Below are 21,241 nucleotides of genomic sequence, written 5' to 3' on the forward strand. Positions count from 1 at the left end.
CATGCATGGAGGAACCAGATCATAAATTCCAGGGGAACAAATTTCCAGCATATGTAGCCGGCGCGCAATCTCTCGTAGAGCGGATCTCAGCGGGACGAACTAAATCCGCGTTTCTTCAGCGGCCTGTTTGGCCGATCGAGACGAAGAGGATTGAAATTATGAGAAAGAAAAAGTTGAGAACCGCTGCGCGTGGGAGCAGCCTGCAAGACAATCATCAGAGTCCGTCTCGTACTCGGTGTCTCACACATATTTGGACACATTTTAACGGAAACGTTCCGCGGTTCGGCAAGTGGCGGTCCTTACTTCCTCCCCACCTCCTCTTATTCCCCCCAAGATTGAGCTTGGGATACGACGGAGCCGGCCTGGGGGAATCAGGGCCACTCAAAGAAATAACCAGCAGTCATTAACCGTAATAACCGACGCCTCGATCGGTACGTTTGTTTCAAGAGCAGCGGCGGTCCGCAGGCTCTTCTTCCATCGCTCTCATCCCGAACTCATGAGATCTCGCAACGATTAACCGAGTCATACCAACTTGTCCTACAGACAAACAGACTGCGAACTATTAGGAATGGTTCAGTGCGCTTGGATTTGACTGACGTCGAGCATGAGTGTCACTTGAGTCTGGACTCAAGAAAATCAGCATTAGTCAAGTTCAGGCTTACATTCCAATTTGGTATCCTCGACACGGGTAACCGTCAGGTGACCATCTCCAATCGCAAACAAATTGCGAGCTCTAAGGAATGGGTTGACTGACTTAGAACTCGAATGTCGCCTTGCAATGGCTTGGACCCGGATTCAAAGAGCTCGTGGAATGACTTTTAACTGGCTGAATCGTGGCGAAAAATCACCACGAATCAAATTCAGATTTACGTTTGACTACCATATCCATACCTGACTTTGAGTGGCTGAATATTATGAGCACATGTGACTTTGAAGGACTTAACGCGGGTTCAGGCGACCGTCACCAATTGACACGGAGTTGAATTAGAGAGCAGGAAAGAGTTCAAATGGTGACAAGCGCCGAAGTTGACGAGAGTAACGTTACACGGTCTTGTTGATATTTCCGTCTTAGGATCAGTGCAGGACTCCATATCGGGCTGCAACGAGTCGCTCGGCCTAACAGGTCTCAAATCGTTTCCCACTACTATTAAGCGCGCCCGTAACACTCTAAAGTGGCCCTCAGCCCAGCAAGACATGTGTTAGTGAGTTATTATTCGGTTAGTGTACACACCATCAGCAGCTGGGAAGTTTCGAGTGTAACGCTGTGTACGGTGCCTACGCTTCTCTCCATTTGCATGCAATTTAAACCGTCGTAGCCGTTTTATGAGTTGATTAACCCCCGAATTTTCACACCTTTCGCCTTACCGTGTCCCCGCGGATTAACACCCTGGTGTTTTTTGTCCGCAGCCTCACCCTCGCCTCCCCCCCTTCATATACCTCCCTCGATTCACCCATCTGTCCTTCTCATCTTTGATACTACTCGCTCCCTCCGGTGTCTCCCTACCGTTGATAATTACAGTAGAGCGACCGAGACGGGCTGAGTGAATGAGCAGGGCTATCATTAACGCTTCCTGCCTCATAACTGCTCATCACTCACTCATCTGGACCAACCCTCACCCACCGAGGACGACCGCCTCTCGATAATTCCTCCTCGATTCATCCCGGACCGCGGATCGAGCTTGGTTCGATTTTGTCATTCCTGAAAAAATGATTTTTCTTTGGTTTTGTAGTTGGAAAATTTATTTGTAAATGTTGCGTTCGTCTGAACCAATTTAAATACAGCTAAGTAGCTACTTGTCGTTTTGTTTCTGCCGATTGATCAATTACGAAATTAACGCTTATTCTTGTTCCTCCGAGAAATTATTAATCGCGATGCTTTGAGGGAAGCATTGACAAGGCTCGGGCCTCCATCGGTCCCTCGGGAGTATAAATAATTTAATCGAAAACGTTGAGTATACGTATACATGATTGTGTGCCGAGGAATTATCCTGTCAATGCGATTCTGCCCGCGGCTCGCTAATAACTGACAATTTACTTGTCCCCTATCTAAACAGGTTTCTGAATACGTTTTCACGCCGAAGTTAGTTAGCCGCAAGTACGTAGGTTATGGTGAAGGAACGTGGAAACAAGAAATTTAGATAAATCGTATCACGGTAATTAATTTCTCGTAAAATCAGTCTGCAATTATTTACTTCCTTGTCGCTGCGAGGCGAGACAAATTTTTGGACCTTCGAAGTTGTCGCAATTAACTACGATAGCTGAGTGTAGATGCAAGAATTTTGATTCGGGATTTGGAAAGAAGAGTCGGAAGTAATTGATAAAATTCAGAAACGTGTGAATCACTGTCAGATTTTCATTGAAACTACACGATCCAACTTTAATCCGTCTTTATTCAATCGTAAATATATGTAAATATAATTTTTGCCACAACAGACCTGAATCTAATGCGTATAAAATTGTATTATATCATGGATAACCCGACTCACAATCAATACGCTCGAATGTACTATAATCCCAAACACTTGCTAGTAGCAATTTTAAAAAAAATTCTGATGCAATAACGATGCCTTTAAATTCTTCTCGGTATACTCTGTTGCTAAGTTCAATCAATCAGGTGAACCGTTAACGCTGTTCAGAATCCAGACCATTCGACATATATCCAACTACCCAACACCGAAAGAACGCCGAGACGACTCTTCCGCTCGAACCCCGAGCCTTATAACTCAACCCAGATCTTCTTCTTCTCTGATTCCAGTAGCGACCCAAAGTCAATCTATCAGCCAAGGCTCCGGAGGGCCGTTGATGTCGCTGCAGGTGGAGGGCGGAACGCAGGTCCAGGTGCCGCGGGCATTGATGCAGGCATTCCTGCAGCAGGACCCGAACCACCCTGGTCTCGAGACGGTGCGTTTGCCGGGTGGTGATGCGGGGGCGGCGATGCCGTCGCATTGCAGGGAGGTGGAGGCGGAGCTGTGCCTGGTGTGCAGACGTTGCGGCCGGGCTTATCCGTCGGAATCGTCGCTTCTGGCGCACCAGCGTTCGTGCTACCTGGGCCACCAGCAGCGTCGAGGAGCACTGCGGCTGGTGCAACAGCGATTCGCGTGCACCCTGTGCGGTGACAAGACGAGCGCGTCATCGTCCTTGCCCTCCGCGTCGACGTACCAGACACTCGCGGACTGGCGACGGCACGCGGAATCGCCGCAGCACCGTGGACACCTCGAAACTGGAGTGCGTTTCAGTCCCGGGATTCAGATTCAGGGTGTGAATCCGCTTCCGGGTGAGGAGGTCAACCCGCTGACGGACGAGATGGAGGACGTGGTGAACCAGATAACGCTGCTTGCGGCGCGGGCGGCCGCCGAGAGCACTACAACCACCGGAAGCGGCCAGGGCGGCAATCAGGACAACAACAACGGACCGGAAGCTAAGCGGCAGAAGCTGATGCAAGAGGTCGCTGCATTGGCCGGAGCGCGCTAAGACGCCGTCTGGCGAACGGAGGTGTTTTCACTGATCACCGACGACGCCGCGCCCCGTTGCAGCCTCGTTGCGAACCTGTGAGGTAAAGAAAGACACACGTGTACGTATCTATCACCCTTCCAGCCACCGATGGCGTTTGCCTAGTTCAATGCGACGCGTCGAGGGGCGGGGAGGGTTGGCTAATCGTCAGCCGTTTGCCCTCCCCTCCGGCCTCCGCATATACAAAAAACTTGACTTGTCTGACGGGAAATATCCTTTTGCCGTTTTCACGCTGTATACCACCCGCAGGTTTACATCTACCACTGACTGTATCAATGTTGCGTTATACATAGACAGTCTATGTATATATTATACATACGTACGGTGTGGAAGAGAAAAGAGGAGAGGAACGGGAAATAACAAAAAAATAAATAAATAAACGACAGCCTCAACTTGTGTACTTTAACAAAACACTGCACCCTGTGTAACCTTATAAAATTCAACTATATTATACGGTAACGTGATAATTGTCTGTTATTTTTGTAATGGTTAATTCGTTCTTCGTACCGCACTCAAGAATGTTCGACGCCAGCGTACACACATATATATATATATATATATATATACATATATCTATATATCTATATATATATATATATATATATATATATATATATACATATATGAAACGATTAATTAATGTGAATCTCCTACACGCCACGGTTGGGGGTTGATTACAGTAATAATATTATTATGACTAATAATAATAACAACCGCAACAACAACAACAACAACAACAACAACAACAATAACAATAATAATAATAATAATAATAGATATCGATAATGATAACGTAGTAATAATAATGATATTTATAATAATGATGTAATAATGATGACGAGAAACGAAAACGAAAACAATGATTGGACCGAGCTTGAAAGCAAAGGGGGGATGAAATGTGTAATCGGATCCTGAAGCTAGATGCAAAGAACGAAAAGTTAATGAAAGAAAAAACTGAAAAGCGAGGCCGGGCAGACAAACGTTCCTATGTAAAGTAATAAATGATGTTGTACTACTATTACTACTTACTAATAATACTAATAGTAATCCTAATACTGCTACACTATACTATTACCACTATAAACTAACTATTAAATGCTAAATCGTAAAACAACAACAACAACTACTACTACTACTATTCCTACTAATATAATAATTACTACCACTGTACTACTTGTAACATTACGTGAATTACTATTTATTTGCCTACGCCTATAAATGCGAATAGAGATTCGGCAAAATATTTGCGGTAGGTTATACGTGTCTATGTATGTATGTATGTGATTGTATATGCATATATGTATGTAAGTTGAGACGCGACTGTAGGAGCAACTATTACCAAGAAAATGAAAAAAAAAATACAAACGAATCTGTGGTTCGGAATCGTTGATCACGAAACCATATTATAATAGAATCATTCATTAGCAATCGAGCCTCCGAGCCCGGTTTATTAGCGATCGCAAATTCGGCGAATCAAATATGTGTATGTATAGTGTGTGTTTAGAGATTACAAGACGACGAAGATAGAGCGAGTTGGAGAATCAACGCGAGGCGACGCGGAAACCTGATTAAGAGAGGGAAGGTTCTCTTTAGCTGGGAGGGAACCGAGCAACGTATATAATCTTAAATCAAAAATCAAGTCGAGATTTTCATATAAATTACCCACACGACTTATAATCGCGAGCGTACTGTCTAATTTGTGTCAACAAAACGCGGAAGTCGGGCGCCGCGGATTCCGACGGTCACGATACGCGGGAAAATTCAAACGTTGGGTTTCTCGGGAGGAAAAGGCTCTCGATAGAAGGTGGCAAAGAGACGCTACACTTATTTTGACAGGGGATAAAAACGAAATCAAAGGAAGACGACACACAAGCACACGCGCACACACACACACAGGCGCACGTAACCTGTGACACACAACACGGACACAAGCCTCCGCACACACAAAACCCAGCAACATGGTTCCTATATTTAATATATAATAATATAAAAAATATATATTTAATAATAATAATAATAATAACAATAATGATATTAATAATATTATTAATAACGGTAATGATAATGTTTAAATAATAATTAAAAATGAGTATTTAAATGATAAAACTATATCTCTAACTGAAATAATAACTACGTGTACGTATATACATATATATATATATATATATATATAAATCACTATTTCGTGAGCGAAAAACGGTTATGAATTTTCACAGATACACAATATACATTATACTGTATACACCACTCACAATTCACTCGCTATTTATTATGTTAAATAATACACACGCGAATGTATGCACGGATATGTATACATGTATATACATGTATGTATGTGTGCGTGTGTGTATGCGTGAATATAAATTGTGGAGAAAGGAGTTTACCTATTAACTACTACTAATAGCAACAACAATAACACTTATACTACTACTACTCCTACTACTACTACTACTACTACTACTACTACTACTAATAATAATAATAATATTAATAATAATAATAATAATAATAATAATAATAATAATAATAACAACAACAACATGCTAAATACAACTATTACAATTAATGCAACTACTACTACTATTACTACTAACCGGTAAGTGACGTGCGTCTTGAATGTAGATTAAAAGTAAATTAAATTTAACGATAGCTCCGGTACTATGATTGATAGAAACATAATACACGTAACTATGCCGGCGGGTATATAGGTAGGCATACATACGTGTATATATATATACGTGTATATATATATATATATATATATATATATGTACACATACTCACTGTACACATATATGTACACATATGCATATATATATACATATGTATATATGTATACGTATGAAATACACACATGCAACACAAGCGCGTACACGCAACAAACAAGAGATTTAAATTTAAAAAATATAAATATATATATATATACACACATATATGCATCGGTATATATATAATATGAGATGTTGTAACGTTATACTAGGATCCTCGCGGTACTGACCGGAAGTATGCAACGAATCATATTTCTGGGAGTACGTATACCTACCTGCTGCTGCGTTAGCGACGGCACAGAACAATGACGTCGAATCTGACGCCACGTGGTCACGAATCACTAGGATATTCTATAACAATAATAATAATAATAATAATAACAACAACAACAACAATAATAATGATGATGATGACGATGACTGTAGTAGTTATTATTATTATGAATTACTAATTTTAATTGTAATGTAAGTAATTCAAGGGTTAAGGAGGAAGCGAGATTTGAGAACGAAAGTAAATCGCGAAAGCAACAACAAGGGAAATTAAGTGAAGAAATCGAAAACCTATTAATATTAATACTGAACTGCAAAGGCATGAAAAAAAGTTGACAAGTAATAATTTCTAAGCTAAGCAACTCGAGGTTCCTGTCACAAATGCTTTCCTACGTCTACTTATATATATATATATATATATATATATATATATATATATATATATATGTATGTATGTACACATACATTGGATTATACACATATATATATTATATGTAATAACGTTGGTGATGACTATTATTATTAATATTACATTTAAATTATGAATATTATTAAAATTACGATTACAGAAAATGGAAACAAAAATATATTACTAGTATAATATTATATATATTCACATGTATGTGCAGTCACGTAATGATTATATATATATAGATATATTTATAAACATATTTATATATATATATATAAACATGCGTGTGAACATTATTATACCATTAAATATATATGTATATGCATCATGCATACATATTCACTTAAATGCGAACACTCGACACACACACATGCATACATAAACACAGGCACCGAAAAAAAACACGACAGTGTATAATGTACTGGACGTTTTTTATCAATTAATGTTATACACATATACATGTATATATGTATACGAATGTATATTTATATATCTACCCGCGCGAATTGGATATTCTATCCACGGATCATTGATAGTAGAGAGGGGGGTAAGATTTAAATAATTCCCAAGAGATGACGAGCTGAAACAAGATATATAAAACAAAAATTAAAGAAAGATATAATAATAATAATAGTAATAATAGTAGCGACGCTTTCTTAATATATGCGAGCGGGCCGTGTTCGACAAGAGTCAAAGAAATCAAACGCTTTTGAATTATATATTTATTAACCACAGAAGTCGGAGTCTTGGTTTTCTTTTCTTACTTTGATTTTTTTCAATTTATACAAATATATACATGTATACTTATACGAATATGTATATGTATATATATTTATATATACTTACGTTACCACATATACATACATATATGCTATACGAGAGAGAGATTAAGCGATTAGTGATTAACAATGCAACGCCGGGCCGCGCGTCTCTGTAACCCATACCTCGCAGGAAGGGCAATTAACGTAAAATAAAGTTAAAGAAAAAAGCAAACTTAATTAATTAAATAAGACAAAACGAAGAAGGCAAGGGAAAGAAAAATGATAATTGACGGTCCTAGGACTAAAAACTACCTAACTAATGTAATGTGTAATTAGCGTGTATACAAACAGAAATAAAAGCGTAAAGTTCCGAAGAAGTAGGGAAAAACTCGACGGAAAAAAAAAACGAGAAGAAGGAATAGAAAAACGATAATTATCGCAAGCTTTATTCGGTCAAGATTTTCAATCACGATTATTGCCTCGCAATTCTTATACGATCAAAAATGGAAAAAACAAAAAAAAAAAAAAAACATGAAAAAGAAACATCAACACCACAACACTATCCACGATCTACTATGGTGTACTTTTGTACACGGATACCTTACGGTGTTTGCCAAAAATATTACCCGCCATTTCGGCGGTCTCGATCCACGCGTTTTAAAATCAAGCCACCATTACGTTTCTGCAAACCAATCGGGGGCCCAATTATTGCGAACGGGAGCCGGGTCCGCGTCAACTTTTAGCGATTTTCCGCCTTCAGCGCCGCCTAGCGACGGCGTCCTGCGGTAACGTGACCGTTGCTCGCGGTGAGACGTGATTGGTCAAAATTGGTACTAGCGATAATTCAACGATCTTTTCGCTGACGGATAAACGTCGCAGTTTTCCACGGAGATAAATTTAGCCGCCGAAAGCATAAGACGTGGGCGGTGACTCCGATAAATTTCGTGTAACGACGCGTCTGATTGATCGTTGGAAGTGATTCGATTAATTTCTCTTCGATTTCTCGTTGACCGATCGTCGTTTGACTGTCTATAAAAAATACGAGAGACTCAAAAACGCGCGCGACCTTGTCGATTTTATTATAATTATCACGGATCGACGAGAAGTCCCGATTTACGCACGCTCACACGCGTTCAAAGTATACGTAATACGCGAGCAAGTCAGCGGGTAAAATACGAGGATAATTAATTATTAGAGGGGAAAAACGAAGAAGAGAATCTTAGCAGAACAAAAGCACAAGATAAAAACAAATTGTTAAGGGATGGAGAAAGATGAAATATATACGGGCGGAAGGAGAGGCACGTCACACATACCACAATATATATGTGTGTATAACATATGTGTATATATATATATATATATATATAATTGTATATGTATATATATAATACCTATAAATACTAATATATTTGAAAGAAGAGAAAGAGAGAAAGAAACAGAATTTTAAAAAAAGATAAGATTACGAGAAGGAGAATAAAAAAAAGAATAAGATACACGATTGAATTGAGTTGTCTTTATACATATATATATATAAATAACTTTTATTATGGTATTCGTATACCCGTATAATATTGTATATGACCGCGTACGATCATCATCGTGCATAAAACTATACATATATAGGCGCGGTAGAAAATTTGCGTTCTAAGTTTTTGAGAAAGAAAGATTGAGTGATAGAGTAACCGAACCTCGCTACTAGCTGTTCCTAAATCAATGAATGAGTGATAAAGCGTGCACAGATAAACGAATGATGACTATGATATTATGTGTTGTAATTTGCTCAGGCGTCACCGTACCTCGAAGCGCTCAAAAATTCTCTATTTTCTCCTGTTTTTTTTTTTTTTTTTACTTTATTTCTGCTTTCTATTCTCGCAAAAAACAAAATGAAGAACGAAATTATGGGTGAGAGAGGGAGGGGAAGAATCCTGAAACGTGTCATATCAATGAATAAGACGAGGAATGTGTGAGTTCGAGTAAAACAGGGTAAAATCGAACAAGTGAAAGGATTTCTGTGTGAATTTTTCTTACACCGAAGAAGAAAAATTGACAAAATAGCACAGAGTCTGATTTAATTAATTCCAAGTCAGGGTTACCTGGCTCAAATGTCACTTGATTGTACCATAAACTATACGTATGTTATATATCTAATATATATATATATATATATATGTATTATTGACTTGGAAGATAATTATTATACTTTACTCGAGTAACATCATCCCTTCATCAGCAACGCCGCGACGGCGACGACTCGTAATTGGCAATTAATCACGTAGGACATCGAACTTTCTCTCTCTTTAGATTGACAAAAAAATAAAAAAAAAAACAATGGGAGATATCGGGAACAACGAGCATAAGATTAAAAAACGAGGATACACCTCGTAAGTATGTGCAAGCTGAGAACAAAGGGTGACGTCTGGGTGTGAGTAAAAAAAAAAAAATTAAAATTAAAATTAATATTAAAATTAACATTAAAGAAAAAAAAAACGACAAAAAAAACAAATTAATAAGTTTTGATTTTTCAATGATCGTTGAGTTTCAATGTGTTACACACTATTTACTATTAATAATTATTGATTGCTTATTATTGCTGATTGCAATTGATTATTATTATTATTATTATTATTGCTATTATTATTATGACCATTCTTATTATTATCACTATTATTATTATCATTGACGACAGTGATTATTACTGATTGAATTTTGAATTTGATTGATTAATTAATTAATTAATGGATATAATAATTATAACGATAGTGATTAATTATTGTGAGAGGTTGCCATGTGTATATCTATGTACTCGCTATGGGGCCCTGGATCTCGTTGGGCCGAAAATTGTGCCGGGCTCTGGGGTGCCCGCACGCCGGTCCCCCCGTCGAGGTTGATACGCTCGCGTTTTCTTGGCGAAAACGACACGATCCGGGAATGAAAGAGGAATTTTTTTTTTTTTTTTCTTCTTTTCTTCAGTCAAAAAAAGCAACTTGTTTTATTGATTAGTAGTCGAAATACGCAAGACGGCAACTCGACTGCGACGAATCACTGATGGGAAATATTGAGAAATTAAAGTGGCTGCAGGAATATGACGAAATTAAAAAAAAATAAATTCACCGAAAGAGAAACAAATCACCGACCGACTGTCCGAAAATTATAAGCAAGCATTGATTGCGGACCGTATGAGAAATTTTGAAATTTTTTTTTTTCTTCTTGTCAACGTGGCTTTGAAAGACACGAAAAATGGAGTACGGGAAAATGTGAAGAATAAACGTATCCGCTGCCAAGACGCCAAGACGCGGTCGGCGTACAACTGAGCGGGCGCAGGATCGGCGCAATCATGTTCCTACTAGGTTTCATATCTAAGCAAGTAAACTAATATTATATACTACTAAATATAATAATAATAATATGATGATACGATGATATTATATATATTATTGGATATATATATATATACACCCACACACATATATATATATATATACATTATAACGATATGACTAGCTGTAGCCTGTATTACACTGCAACGTAATGTCCTACCCCCCCTTGTACCTCCATCCGGACCTGCACCAAATCAAACAAACCCCCCCCCCCCCCCCCCCCCACCCCTCGTATCCTGTAACGAGAAGCAACAAAAAAAAAAAAGAAACCAAAAAAACACACCCCGAACCCATCCGTCACATACTAAGACACAAAATGCACCCGATCCCCTTCCCATCAGTCGCAAAATCACTTTATATATATAATATATATAATATTATATTACATAGAAATTTGTCCCGAAAAACCTTGAATCCTGTCCGGCGTACTGTACGGTTGATCATCGCGACGTAAATTTAAATAAGTAAATTCGAATTCGAAATCTTATAAAAATGAGACAAAAACAAAAGAAAAACTTTGGTTCCTATGATATACATATATATATGTAATAAATAAAAGAAATTTGATGATGAAAGAAAAAAAAAAAATGAAAAAAATGGAAAAAAAAAAAACAAACAAACAAATGAATGAAAACGAATGATGAATAAAAAATTATAAAACAAATACAACCAGAGAGAGAGAAAAATAATGTATAACATTGATGGGTATTGTGATGTAGCGCTAAAACATCGTTCGCCCGTTGGACGACGATCGTTCGCTGTAATGATAATGATGATATGGTAATCACGCGTTATTGTCGATCATCCGGACGACTTTACCACCACCACCACCACCACCACCACCACCACTATCACCACAACCACCAACCTCTCGGTTACAGGGATGCGATTGTCGAGATACGAACGAAAAAACGATCCGAACGCCATTTCATGATATGTGCATGCATATTTAGTATATATGAGCACATATATTGTTCGTATCTGCGTACATATTCACACACACGTGCATCCGCACCGCGTTTATTTGTTCCGAAAAAAAATCCTAAATCTTAACGTCTATGTATTGCAACACACCGATGCAGATCATTGCCATGTTTTGAATATTCCCTTACTGTTTGGACACTTATATCCAGCGCTGTGTACACATTTTTTTTGTTTCTTTTATTTATTTACTTTTTTTTTTTACTTTGATCCGTAAATTTTGTCATACAGATTCTCCTCCCGAAAGCCAACTTATTTTTAGAATGATTAAATTCTCACAAGTTAATTCCTCGACTAAAAGTATGGCCGATGAACGAATTTTGGCTTTGATTTAGCTTTATCGAATTTTATCCTTCGCATTCTTACACTTCAAAATTGAAGAAATTATAGTGAAAACTGATTACAATTAAAACAAACAAAAGAACGAACGAAGTAATGGAGAAGTAAAATTGAGACGCGATTAAAGCTGCCGAAGCTCGTGTAAAAACCTTGTTGAAATATTTCGGGATGTGAACGTGGATGCAAATACATAAAATACAATCAGGGACGAGGTCGACGCCATAATATTCCGCGGACCGAATCATCCCGTTCGATTATATCGAACCTCGTTTTATTTCCGGTCGCCACGCGTCCCATTTCCGTTCCCGAATATTAGCTGCTACATACTACGAAATTTACATTACCCGGGTTAGATTTATCGGATTATCCATCCGCCTATGCATCCATGAAATGGATACGCGTTTCCGTATATATAAACTTTGATTTCACAGCCTCACATTTTTTGCGCACTTCTAATTCTGGCATTCATTTCGGCATCCTTCTTTTTTTCAAAAAATTCTCCCGTTCATTTTTATCAGGTAGTATTCCAGGGAGATGGAGGAAAGTTTTTTCGAAGCATTTATACCGCACGTTACGCACAGACCTGTATAGAGAAATACAATATCGTCGGAATGAAAATGAGATAACGTGTGAACGCCACACATTACAGTTTGATATTTTTCATTGAAAAGCGAAGGAAGAGGATCCATGTCGAAAAGAGAGAACGAAAGAACAAAGACCACACTTTACCCCCAATATCCCAAACCCATCCCCTCCTCCTACCCTCATCCCGATCCAATGTACACACTGTATCTGAAGTCGTCTGGTTTTTTGAAACTCAACTAAAAACTAAACTGTACTTAAACATCAACGTATTCTATTAAACGCTAGTTTATCAGAAAATTACATGTCTGAGTTGTTATTTTCGCATTACTATGCAATTTAAATTTATTTTCTCACTTCTTTCATTTCACTGAGAAAAAAAGAGACATTTTTTCTTTCTGTTCCTTGTGTACGTCCGTTGCGACAATATAACGCCGACCCTTTATACGTAATGGGCGATCTTGAAACGTGAGAGACTAGAAAGACCGTTGTGTAAATCATCGATGCATGCGAAGGAATTCGCGGTTATATAATATACGTACACGTGTGTACAATGATTTAAATAACGGACTCAAAGCTTCGCCTGCAATGCTCGCCGCTGAGAATAACGCCGAGTATAACGACTTCATTTAATTTTATTGCCCGCATTGAGTACCGGTATCACTGCAGTTACCTACGAGACTTCACGGTTCTACAGACATTTATTCCGTCTCTGATCGTTCCTGCAATGTTACACGATAGCCGGAATTTTCAGCCAGCATATATCCGACATATTTTCTGCAATATTTATTAAACTACTTCGACGACGTCCGAATCAGATTCCCGCGGAGCGAGCATTTTTTTTTTCCAACACATTTACCCAGTCTGGTAAAGAATTTTTTTCGTCAGCCTGCGTTTTTATCCCGACAGAATCGTAGCCGACGTCGAAACGAATCCATCGATATACGACAAAGCTATATTTACGTTAAGGAAATTCGAGATATCGCGAGTTTGATGACAAAGCCGAACGCGACAGGCTCTCCTCAGTCCGACCACTAACGGACTTTACCTACTGTAGCGCCTTTGAGTGACGATATCTCAACGTTTCTCAGTCGAAATATAGCCGCGTTACAGGTATGTCGTTGGACTCGTCTCCATATCGACTATATTCCCGGGAGTGAATAGTGACGATCATTTATTACCCCTAAGTTTTGTTATTTTTGTGGCTGTGCGGACACAGCGTTCAATCTCTGAGGGCGGAGGACTCACGGTCGTCGGTCAGCTGCGTCTTTTTCTACGGTTGACGGTAAGTGACGATCGAATTTTACTATTCGTTAAGCGAGTTCGAAGCTGCTGATCTGTGCATTATCGAACCCAGTTGAGTTTCGAATAAACCCGTTTTTGCATTCGATGCACGGCGTGTCTCCGCGGACAGAGCCAGAAATTCTGTTTCTCTTTTCATCGTGATAATACGCGAAGCCTGCGTAGGGAGGCACAGCTCGAGAAATATCCTCCAACTGCGATTTAAGAACGAGTTTGACTCGTTGTCGTGCGTCGCAACGTCTCGTTAGACAATGCCCCGTTTGGAAAAGGGATCTTAAAACCAGTATAAGCATATACACAAGCATGGATAGTAGGCACCATCTACAGCCTGTCAGCGATTTAAAAAATTACGACCTTTCGTTCACGCCTCTCCGCGCTGCTCCTCCAACATACGTGTATACTCGCCTCGCCATTCGATTTTAAACTCCATGAGGGTTCCGCTTTAAACGACGTGCAAAAACGATCATCTCTCATTTTCCTTTTACTTTCAAATTACGAGGCGGTGCTCGGTGCTCTGCCAATTCTCGCTTTTACGACAATAATTTAACGGTTCTTCACCTCGTCGTATTTTTATCGTAGGTATCTACTCGATTATTATATACATTCGCAAACTCATTAATTGCACAATGTTGCATTTGCACTAAATCCAGGGGCAGTGATATGTGTAGAATCAAAAAAAAATTATGAATTGTAAAAATTAAGTCGTATCAATTTTTATTTTGCTGATGATATGTACTACCTAGGAGAAATTCTTGGAGAAGATTATTCGTTTTTATTGTGTTATCTAAATGAAGAACCGAACAGCATAGGATTTTTAATAAAATCACGACATATCAATCAAAAACGTATCGACGCAATCGAAGGGCATTGTTTCCGCTGTACAAATGATTCGCGATCAATTAGATATTGCTCTCATGTAGCTGATCTTTTATGCCACCAAATTTACTTATTAGTTAGTACTTATCGTAAAATAGTGAATACTAATCCCCGTTAGTAACATATTCCGTAACGATATGCAGTCACGAACGAATTTCGTACAAGAATCTTTCAATCCCATACATTATTGTCATAATTATCACCAGTATTGTATTTTATTCACAAAATCTGACTTAGACTTGTCGATGAATAATGAAAATGTCATATTTAGCCCTGAAATGCGACATTTCATCAACTCAATGCTCTCATATACAGAGTGGCCGTGCTGAATGTTGGGTGTAGTAATATTCAAAAATCGAATATCGATATTCTATAGCTATTCAGACAACTTTTTCTCAAAGCCTGGTCAAAATAGTAAAAGAATCGCAAAAAAACGTGCGAAACTCGTAATTTTCGACGTGGTGCACCGCTCACAAAAATTTGAAATAATTCGTGAGGGTAATATACAGCTGAAAAAATGAATCGACGAAAAAAGTTACCACATCGATTAGATTTCTAAATATAAAAATTTTTAACTTTATTGGATATTTTTCGGAACCTTTGTAGTGGCCCCTCACCCTCCAATTAATTCACATAAAGGGTCTGTTAATCTTTGGATAAACAATCGAATCATAATTTTTCACCCCCCCCCCCCCAGAGAGGGTGGAGAGTTTTATATTGAGTTACAAACCGCCGAGGACATGCTTTTTTTCTGACCTAAGAAAAATTCCCGAACAGATAAATTGAAAATCTCCAAACAGGGACATTCGGCCTCTCTTTATCAGGGACACCCTTTTTTGACATTGTAAAGTTTAGCCAACTTTGAAGTACACGAAGTACACAAATCTTTTCTAAACATCTGTTAGAGAAAAAAGAAGAGTTTTTCACCTTGTCCTGCTGAGTGGCATGCCTAGTTTATTTTTGAATCAATCTTGAAATAGCACTAGACGACATTAAGTGTCCACTGTACAGGTATACTTCTGCACATAACCTGCGCTAAGAGCGATGAGGAGCGGGGTCAACAATGATGAAGCACACCTATTAACTTATAAGATTGCCATACAGACAACTACGACATCGCCGGGCGTAAACATAACAGCACGCGCGTTTCTACGCCAGCATAACGTAACCTACTACGCGTCGGCTCTGAGGTCTCCGGACTACCCATGAAAGTAACAGACTACGACTATTATATACCCCGCATGATTTATCGCGCGACGTTTTCGCGGGCTGGATTAACGTCTACGCCTCTATCTCTGAAAGTAAAAAATTAATAAAAATAAATAATACCGGTTAAACTGGTGAAGAATAAAAATCACAGAGCCTCATCGTCACGGAAGAATATTCACCCCTGCGTGCAGTCACATGGTGAGTGACAAACATGTATTTGTAGTATAGTTATTGCGCATTGGAATCACGAAATGCGACGGTTATATATGAAACGTAAAAAACCTGGAAAATCTGTAACCAGAATTTATCAGTTTCGCGATGGAAACAGCGTCTAGAATCGAGTCAACCTACCAATGGAGGATGACACGCGCCTAAATTTAGCCAGCTGAATTTTGATTTGTAGAAACTTGCGCAACGATTGAAATCGCAACAAGCTATTCTTGCCATTATTTTGCGCAGTACGAAGTGTCACTCGACGGTCAATAAATACTGGAAATAATCTTAGAGCTGAAAAAAAATCTCAGCTCCTCGATTCAAGTATTTCACGTAACATTTTCCATCATGATTCGCAATTTCAAGATCCCAACGAATGTTGACTGATTCGAACCATGTATTATTTCCTCTCTCTCTCTCTCTCTCTCTCTCTCTCTCTCTCTCTCTCTCTCTCAATTTTTTTTTTTTATTTTTTATTTTCGTTTCCTTCTTCGTTGCCGCGGTCCTCGGAAGTGGGATGATGGGGCGGGGTTCAGCTATCGACATTCGTCGATGAATTCTCGTGGGAGCAGAGCGTCGGGGCGCCGGCTTTTTCGTCAAGTGCCATCTGACTGCGCCGCACCACCCGCGACCCCCCATCATCTTTACATAATGTATTGCCGGGTTTGCATACGCTCTCGCAGAACCTTTCCTCATCCGCTATAGGCAGTTCTGTACGCCTGTGTAGGTGTGTGTATATTCCCATCTACCCCACACATTGACGTCCACATATACCCGGCACGTAGAGCATGTACCTACGCGCATCTCGTCGTGCTAGTGTAAAATAATTCCGATAAAGCTTAGGGCACTCACCTTGGATCTGTAATCTTGCCAAATATCCCTTCGCTGTAGGTAGGCAAGTTTCAAAATATCGCGAATTACACACACGATATAACGGATTCTGTTCTTAAAAACTAATATTTTATTTCAAATATGGAAAAGTCAATAAATAAAATCGGTGAAATAATTTGGAAACAAGATTTTCTGTTTGCTTATTTTTTTTTTTTATTTGGGTAAATTTGTTAATATTTTTAAAATCACAATCACATTCATCCGTCATCATTCATTCAGCAATAATTATTAATGTCAGAGTGTAAATATTATACATAAATAAAATCAGGGTGTAAAGATTGATGATTAAAGGTATATACAAGTATCAATTTGATAGTTGAAACTTAGCTTTTATAAAAATTTATGTCAATTATTTCTGGTTCTCTTTGTCCTCAGGTCACACAGCTCAATTTATTCTTCTAGCTTTCCGTTGAATGTAAATTACTTTAAATGTAAACGGGATCGTCAACTGTGTCTTTAACAATTTATTAATATTACAGCTTACGTAGTTTAAACTTTTTTCTCGATATTAAATATTTAATTTATAGAAAAAACAATGAAGCTAGAAGACTTTTGAGGGTGTCGAATGATAGATCTATCGATTTGCGTGTTAGTTGACCAGACTTTGACAATCGACGAACCTTACAAATAAGCGTTAGTTTTACGACTTTGGAATATATAGCGCCAAGTTTGAATTTCATTATCTATAGGCTATTGCCTGTTACAACGAATAGTGACTTTCAAGATTCTTAGCAACATTTTTTGTTACCCTCTCTACGTTTCGACAGTCACATTCGTGTTAATATAACAATCATATAATTGACCGTTACCGACTGCTGCAGTAGCAGACAGAAGAGAACGAATAAGCTAGAGATAAAAAATAACGAAAAAAAAAAAAAAAAACCGCTGATATACGAAGGATAAAAATTACGGAATCAATCCCAACTCTTACGATACATGTAATACGAATGTTATACGCAGGTATATCTCTCGTCGACGTCGTTCGTAATGACGCGAAAGACATTCTTTGGGATTGGCAGTCGATTTACGTCGAGCGATTGCGTGCGACGGTGGCGATTGAGTCAACCGGGGTGTGAGAATTATGAGGTGAAAGATACGTAGGTGTGAGGTGCGCCTATATGCGGCAGTAAGAATTCGAGCTACGGCCGTGTTCGGTTCGCGTTAAATATTGCAATAAGCTCGAGAAGCTCCTCCGCAACCCCTTGCGACACCCCGTGCGTCAAACACCCTCGCCTTCCCGCCCCCGTCTTCCCTCGCCCCCTCTGCCGCCGTCACGTAGAGGTGCGCGTGTTTGTACGAAGAGATCGTGTGTGCGTGTAAAATATCCGAGCGATACATCAGGAGTATTCCCCCCGGATCCACCACCCCCCCGATCCCCGATCCGTCGGGAACGCGAAAACGCGAAGCGCAGCCCCGCGTGGATGCGCCGCTCCGAGTGTTTGCCGGCGAGATGGAAGGCAAATTAGGTTTCGACGGGGATCGAACCTCTGCCGGTATCGAAATAAAGGCGGCACGTAAAATATACGCCTCCGTACCTCGCCCCCACTCCCTCTTTCCATTTACCGCGACCTCGCGAACGGATCGCCCGTTCAGGCTGCCTTTGGGGCGCAGCCCCTTCACCCCTTTCCTCACCTACATCTAACGCGCGAAACGTCGGCACACGGATGCCCGGCCACTCGTCTGTCGGACGCCCTCACCTTCGAATATTCAGAAATTTCGCCACCTCGGTATGAATTCGAATAAAAAGGAATGGTGAAAAATGAAAGAAATTATCGATTTCAAGTTTCGATTTTTATCCTTCGGTCGATTCTGGAATCGATGATTCGTACGAGGGTAGTATCGGTTCGAAATGATCGATGAAAAAAAAAAAAAACGTAGGCTAGGCACTTTATTGTCGTACACGTTTGTACGCCAATATGTTTACTGTTGTGAAAACGTACCACAAAAATGGTGCATTTGCTATGTGTAACTGAAATGTTTACAGAAGCTGTTCTGAAGAATCGAAAAGTTAATTCGTTTCTGCTACACGGAAACGAAAAATTAGTCTGTTTCACAGAAACCGGAGAGAGGAAAAATTAGCATAAACAGCGGATTGAGAAATTGATATTTTTCGCGAGGCGTTCGCACAATTTTTGGCTTATTTGTTTCTTTGCTCCGTTTCTCATAAGTTGATGTTTAATCAATTCGTCGTGAAAAAGAATGGATTTTTAACTATTTATTTAATCTTCTCACTTCTTGATTTCTTCGTACAAGAGTTTCTTTTCAGAATTGTTTATTACATTATTAATAATTATAAAAATGGAAAAAAATATTCAGGAAATTATTATTTCTGTTGAAATCACGTCTTCGCCGCTTTGTTTCATTGTTGATTATTACATCGCCGTCTAAAACAGAGTTTCGAAAATCGCCGATGAAAATTGTATCCATGTAGAAAAATTCGACGAGCAAAAGTCGAGAAGGTAGAAACATTCGAACGTGTGGAAATTTTTTGAGCGCCCGATTGGTTAGTTGTGCCCATAACTAAGAAAAATCGACATCTCGGGAGAAAGGAGAGGAAAAAATACTGCGATAAAAAAAGACGTGCAATGCGGCTTCGATGACGCTTGCGCGACAAAGATCGACGTAATTGTAGCCACCGGAGGGTGAGTAAAAAGAGGAGTCATATCTTCTCGTTAGCTCCGGGCAATGACGTAGACGCTACATATATGGGTTGCGGCAAAGTCACGTTTTTAATTTCTACCACCCCCTGAACACGTTATGTCCACCCCTCCGAATCATCCCTGTCGACCTCACTCCGAGACGCGATTTAGGTGTAGCTATGTACGTAGCTATACGGTTGCCAAGAGAAAATAGTACGGATTTATTTTCTCGTTGTTGTTAAATGCTTCGTCATAACTTGCAACTGATTTCTAGTTTCCACGAAGAAGAATCTCTGTAGCCTCGCGATTTTTGCAGTTGAACGAGGAATCTTTGAATCTTTGAATTAGGTCTGCAATTGAAACTACAAACTTTTTCTATTAACATAAAATTTTACTTTACAACACAAGTATTTTAATGTATTTGCCGAATTCGGTAATATCCTAGATATTTGTACAAATAACGTAAAAAATTGCACATATTTTTATAATCTTCTTGCGTCTCATTTTTTCTTGTAATAATTTAATATAATATCAATACTATCGAAACAGCTATCTTGGTAGCATAGAGAAGAGAATTTGGTGTATCCAATTTGCAATCTGACGATTACTTGTTTCATAAAACTTAGTTGATAGTTAAAATTTCACGTATATCGAAAAAGTTTGGAGTTGTACCGACGTATCCCCTTAACGATGATAAAATAAAGTAAAAGATATATATGTTGTATACGAATTTGAACTCGAAGATCCGGCCGCACATCCTCAAGTTCCAGGAGTTGGGAGAGTTTTTCCAATTAAATACTAAAAGAATCAGTCAAACATTTTACGGGAAAATCAAAATTTCTCCTCGCAAATAGCTGAATTGTTTTCACAGTACTTTTTTCAATCGAATATCGAACCACGTGCTTGCATTGCGGTAGAATAAAAAATAATGTGGTAATTTCTATTCTTTCCTCATTCGAACCGAAGTGCAAACAAATTATCTGTAGGTTGATAAAAGTACTATGTGAGGTCACCGTATCCGGATGCTAAAGTACATCTAGTAAGTATAATATAGTGTGAATTGTTAACGAAAGAATCCTCTGTTGTCTGATATAGTTTAATGCGCATGCGC

At 38.9% G+C, this 21,241-nt stretch overlaps 1 protein-coding gene across 4 annotated transcripts in view; it reads left to right on the forward strand.

Moving 5' to 3' along the window:
* The window catches only part of zfh2 (Zn finger homeodomain 2), a 210,535-nt gene extending 204,155 nt beyond the window's left edge, over positions 1 to 6,380 (forward strand). For all 4 annotated transcript variants that reach the window (XM_046615741.2, XM_046615739.2, XM_046615738.2 and 1 more), the window contains one exon: positions 2,756 to 6,380. In XM_046615741.2, coding sequence (XP_046471697.1) covers positions 2,756 to 3,471 — 716 coding nt within the window. In that variant the 3' untranslated portion in view covers positions 3,472 to 6,380. The remainder of the gene's footprint in view (positions 1 to 2,755) is intronic.
* The last annotated feature ends 14,861 nt before the right edge of the window (positions 6,381 to 21,241 follow it).

The sequence above is a fragment of the Neodiprion pinetum genome, chromosome 3, assembly GCF_021155775.2.
Source record: "Neodiprion pinetum isolate iyNeoPine1 chromosome 3, iyNeoPine1.2, whole genome shotgun sequence".
Classification (NCBI taxonomy): Eukaryota; Metazoa; Arthropoda; class Insecta; order Hymenoptera; family Diprionidae; genus Neodiprion; species Neodiprion pinetum.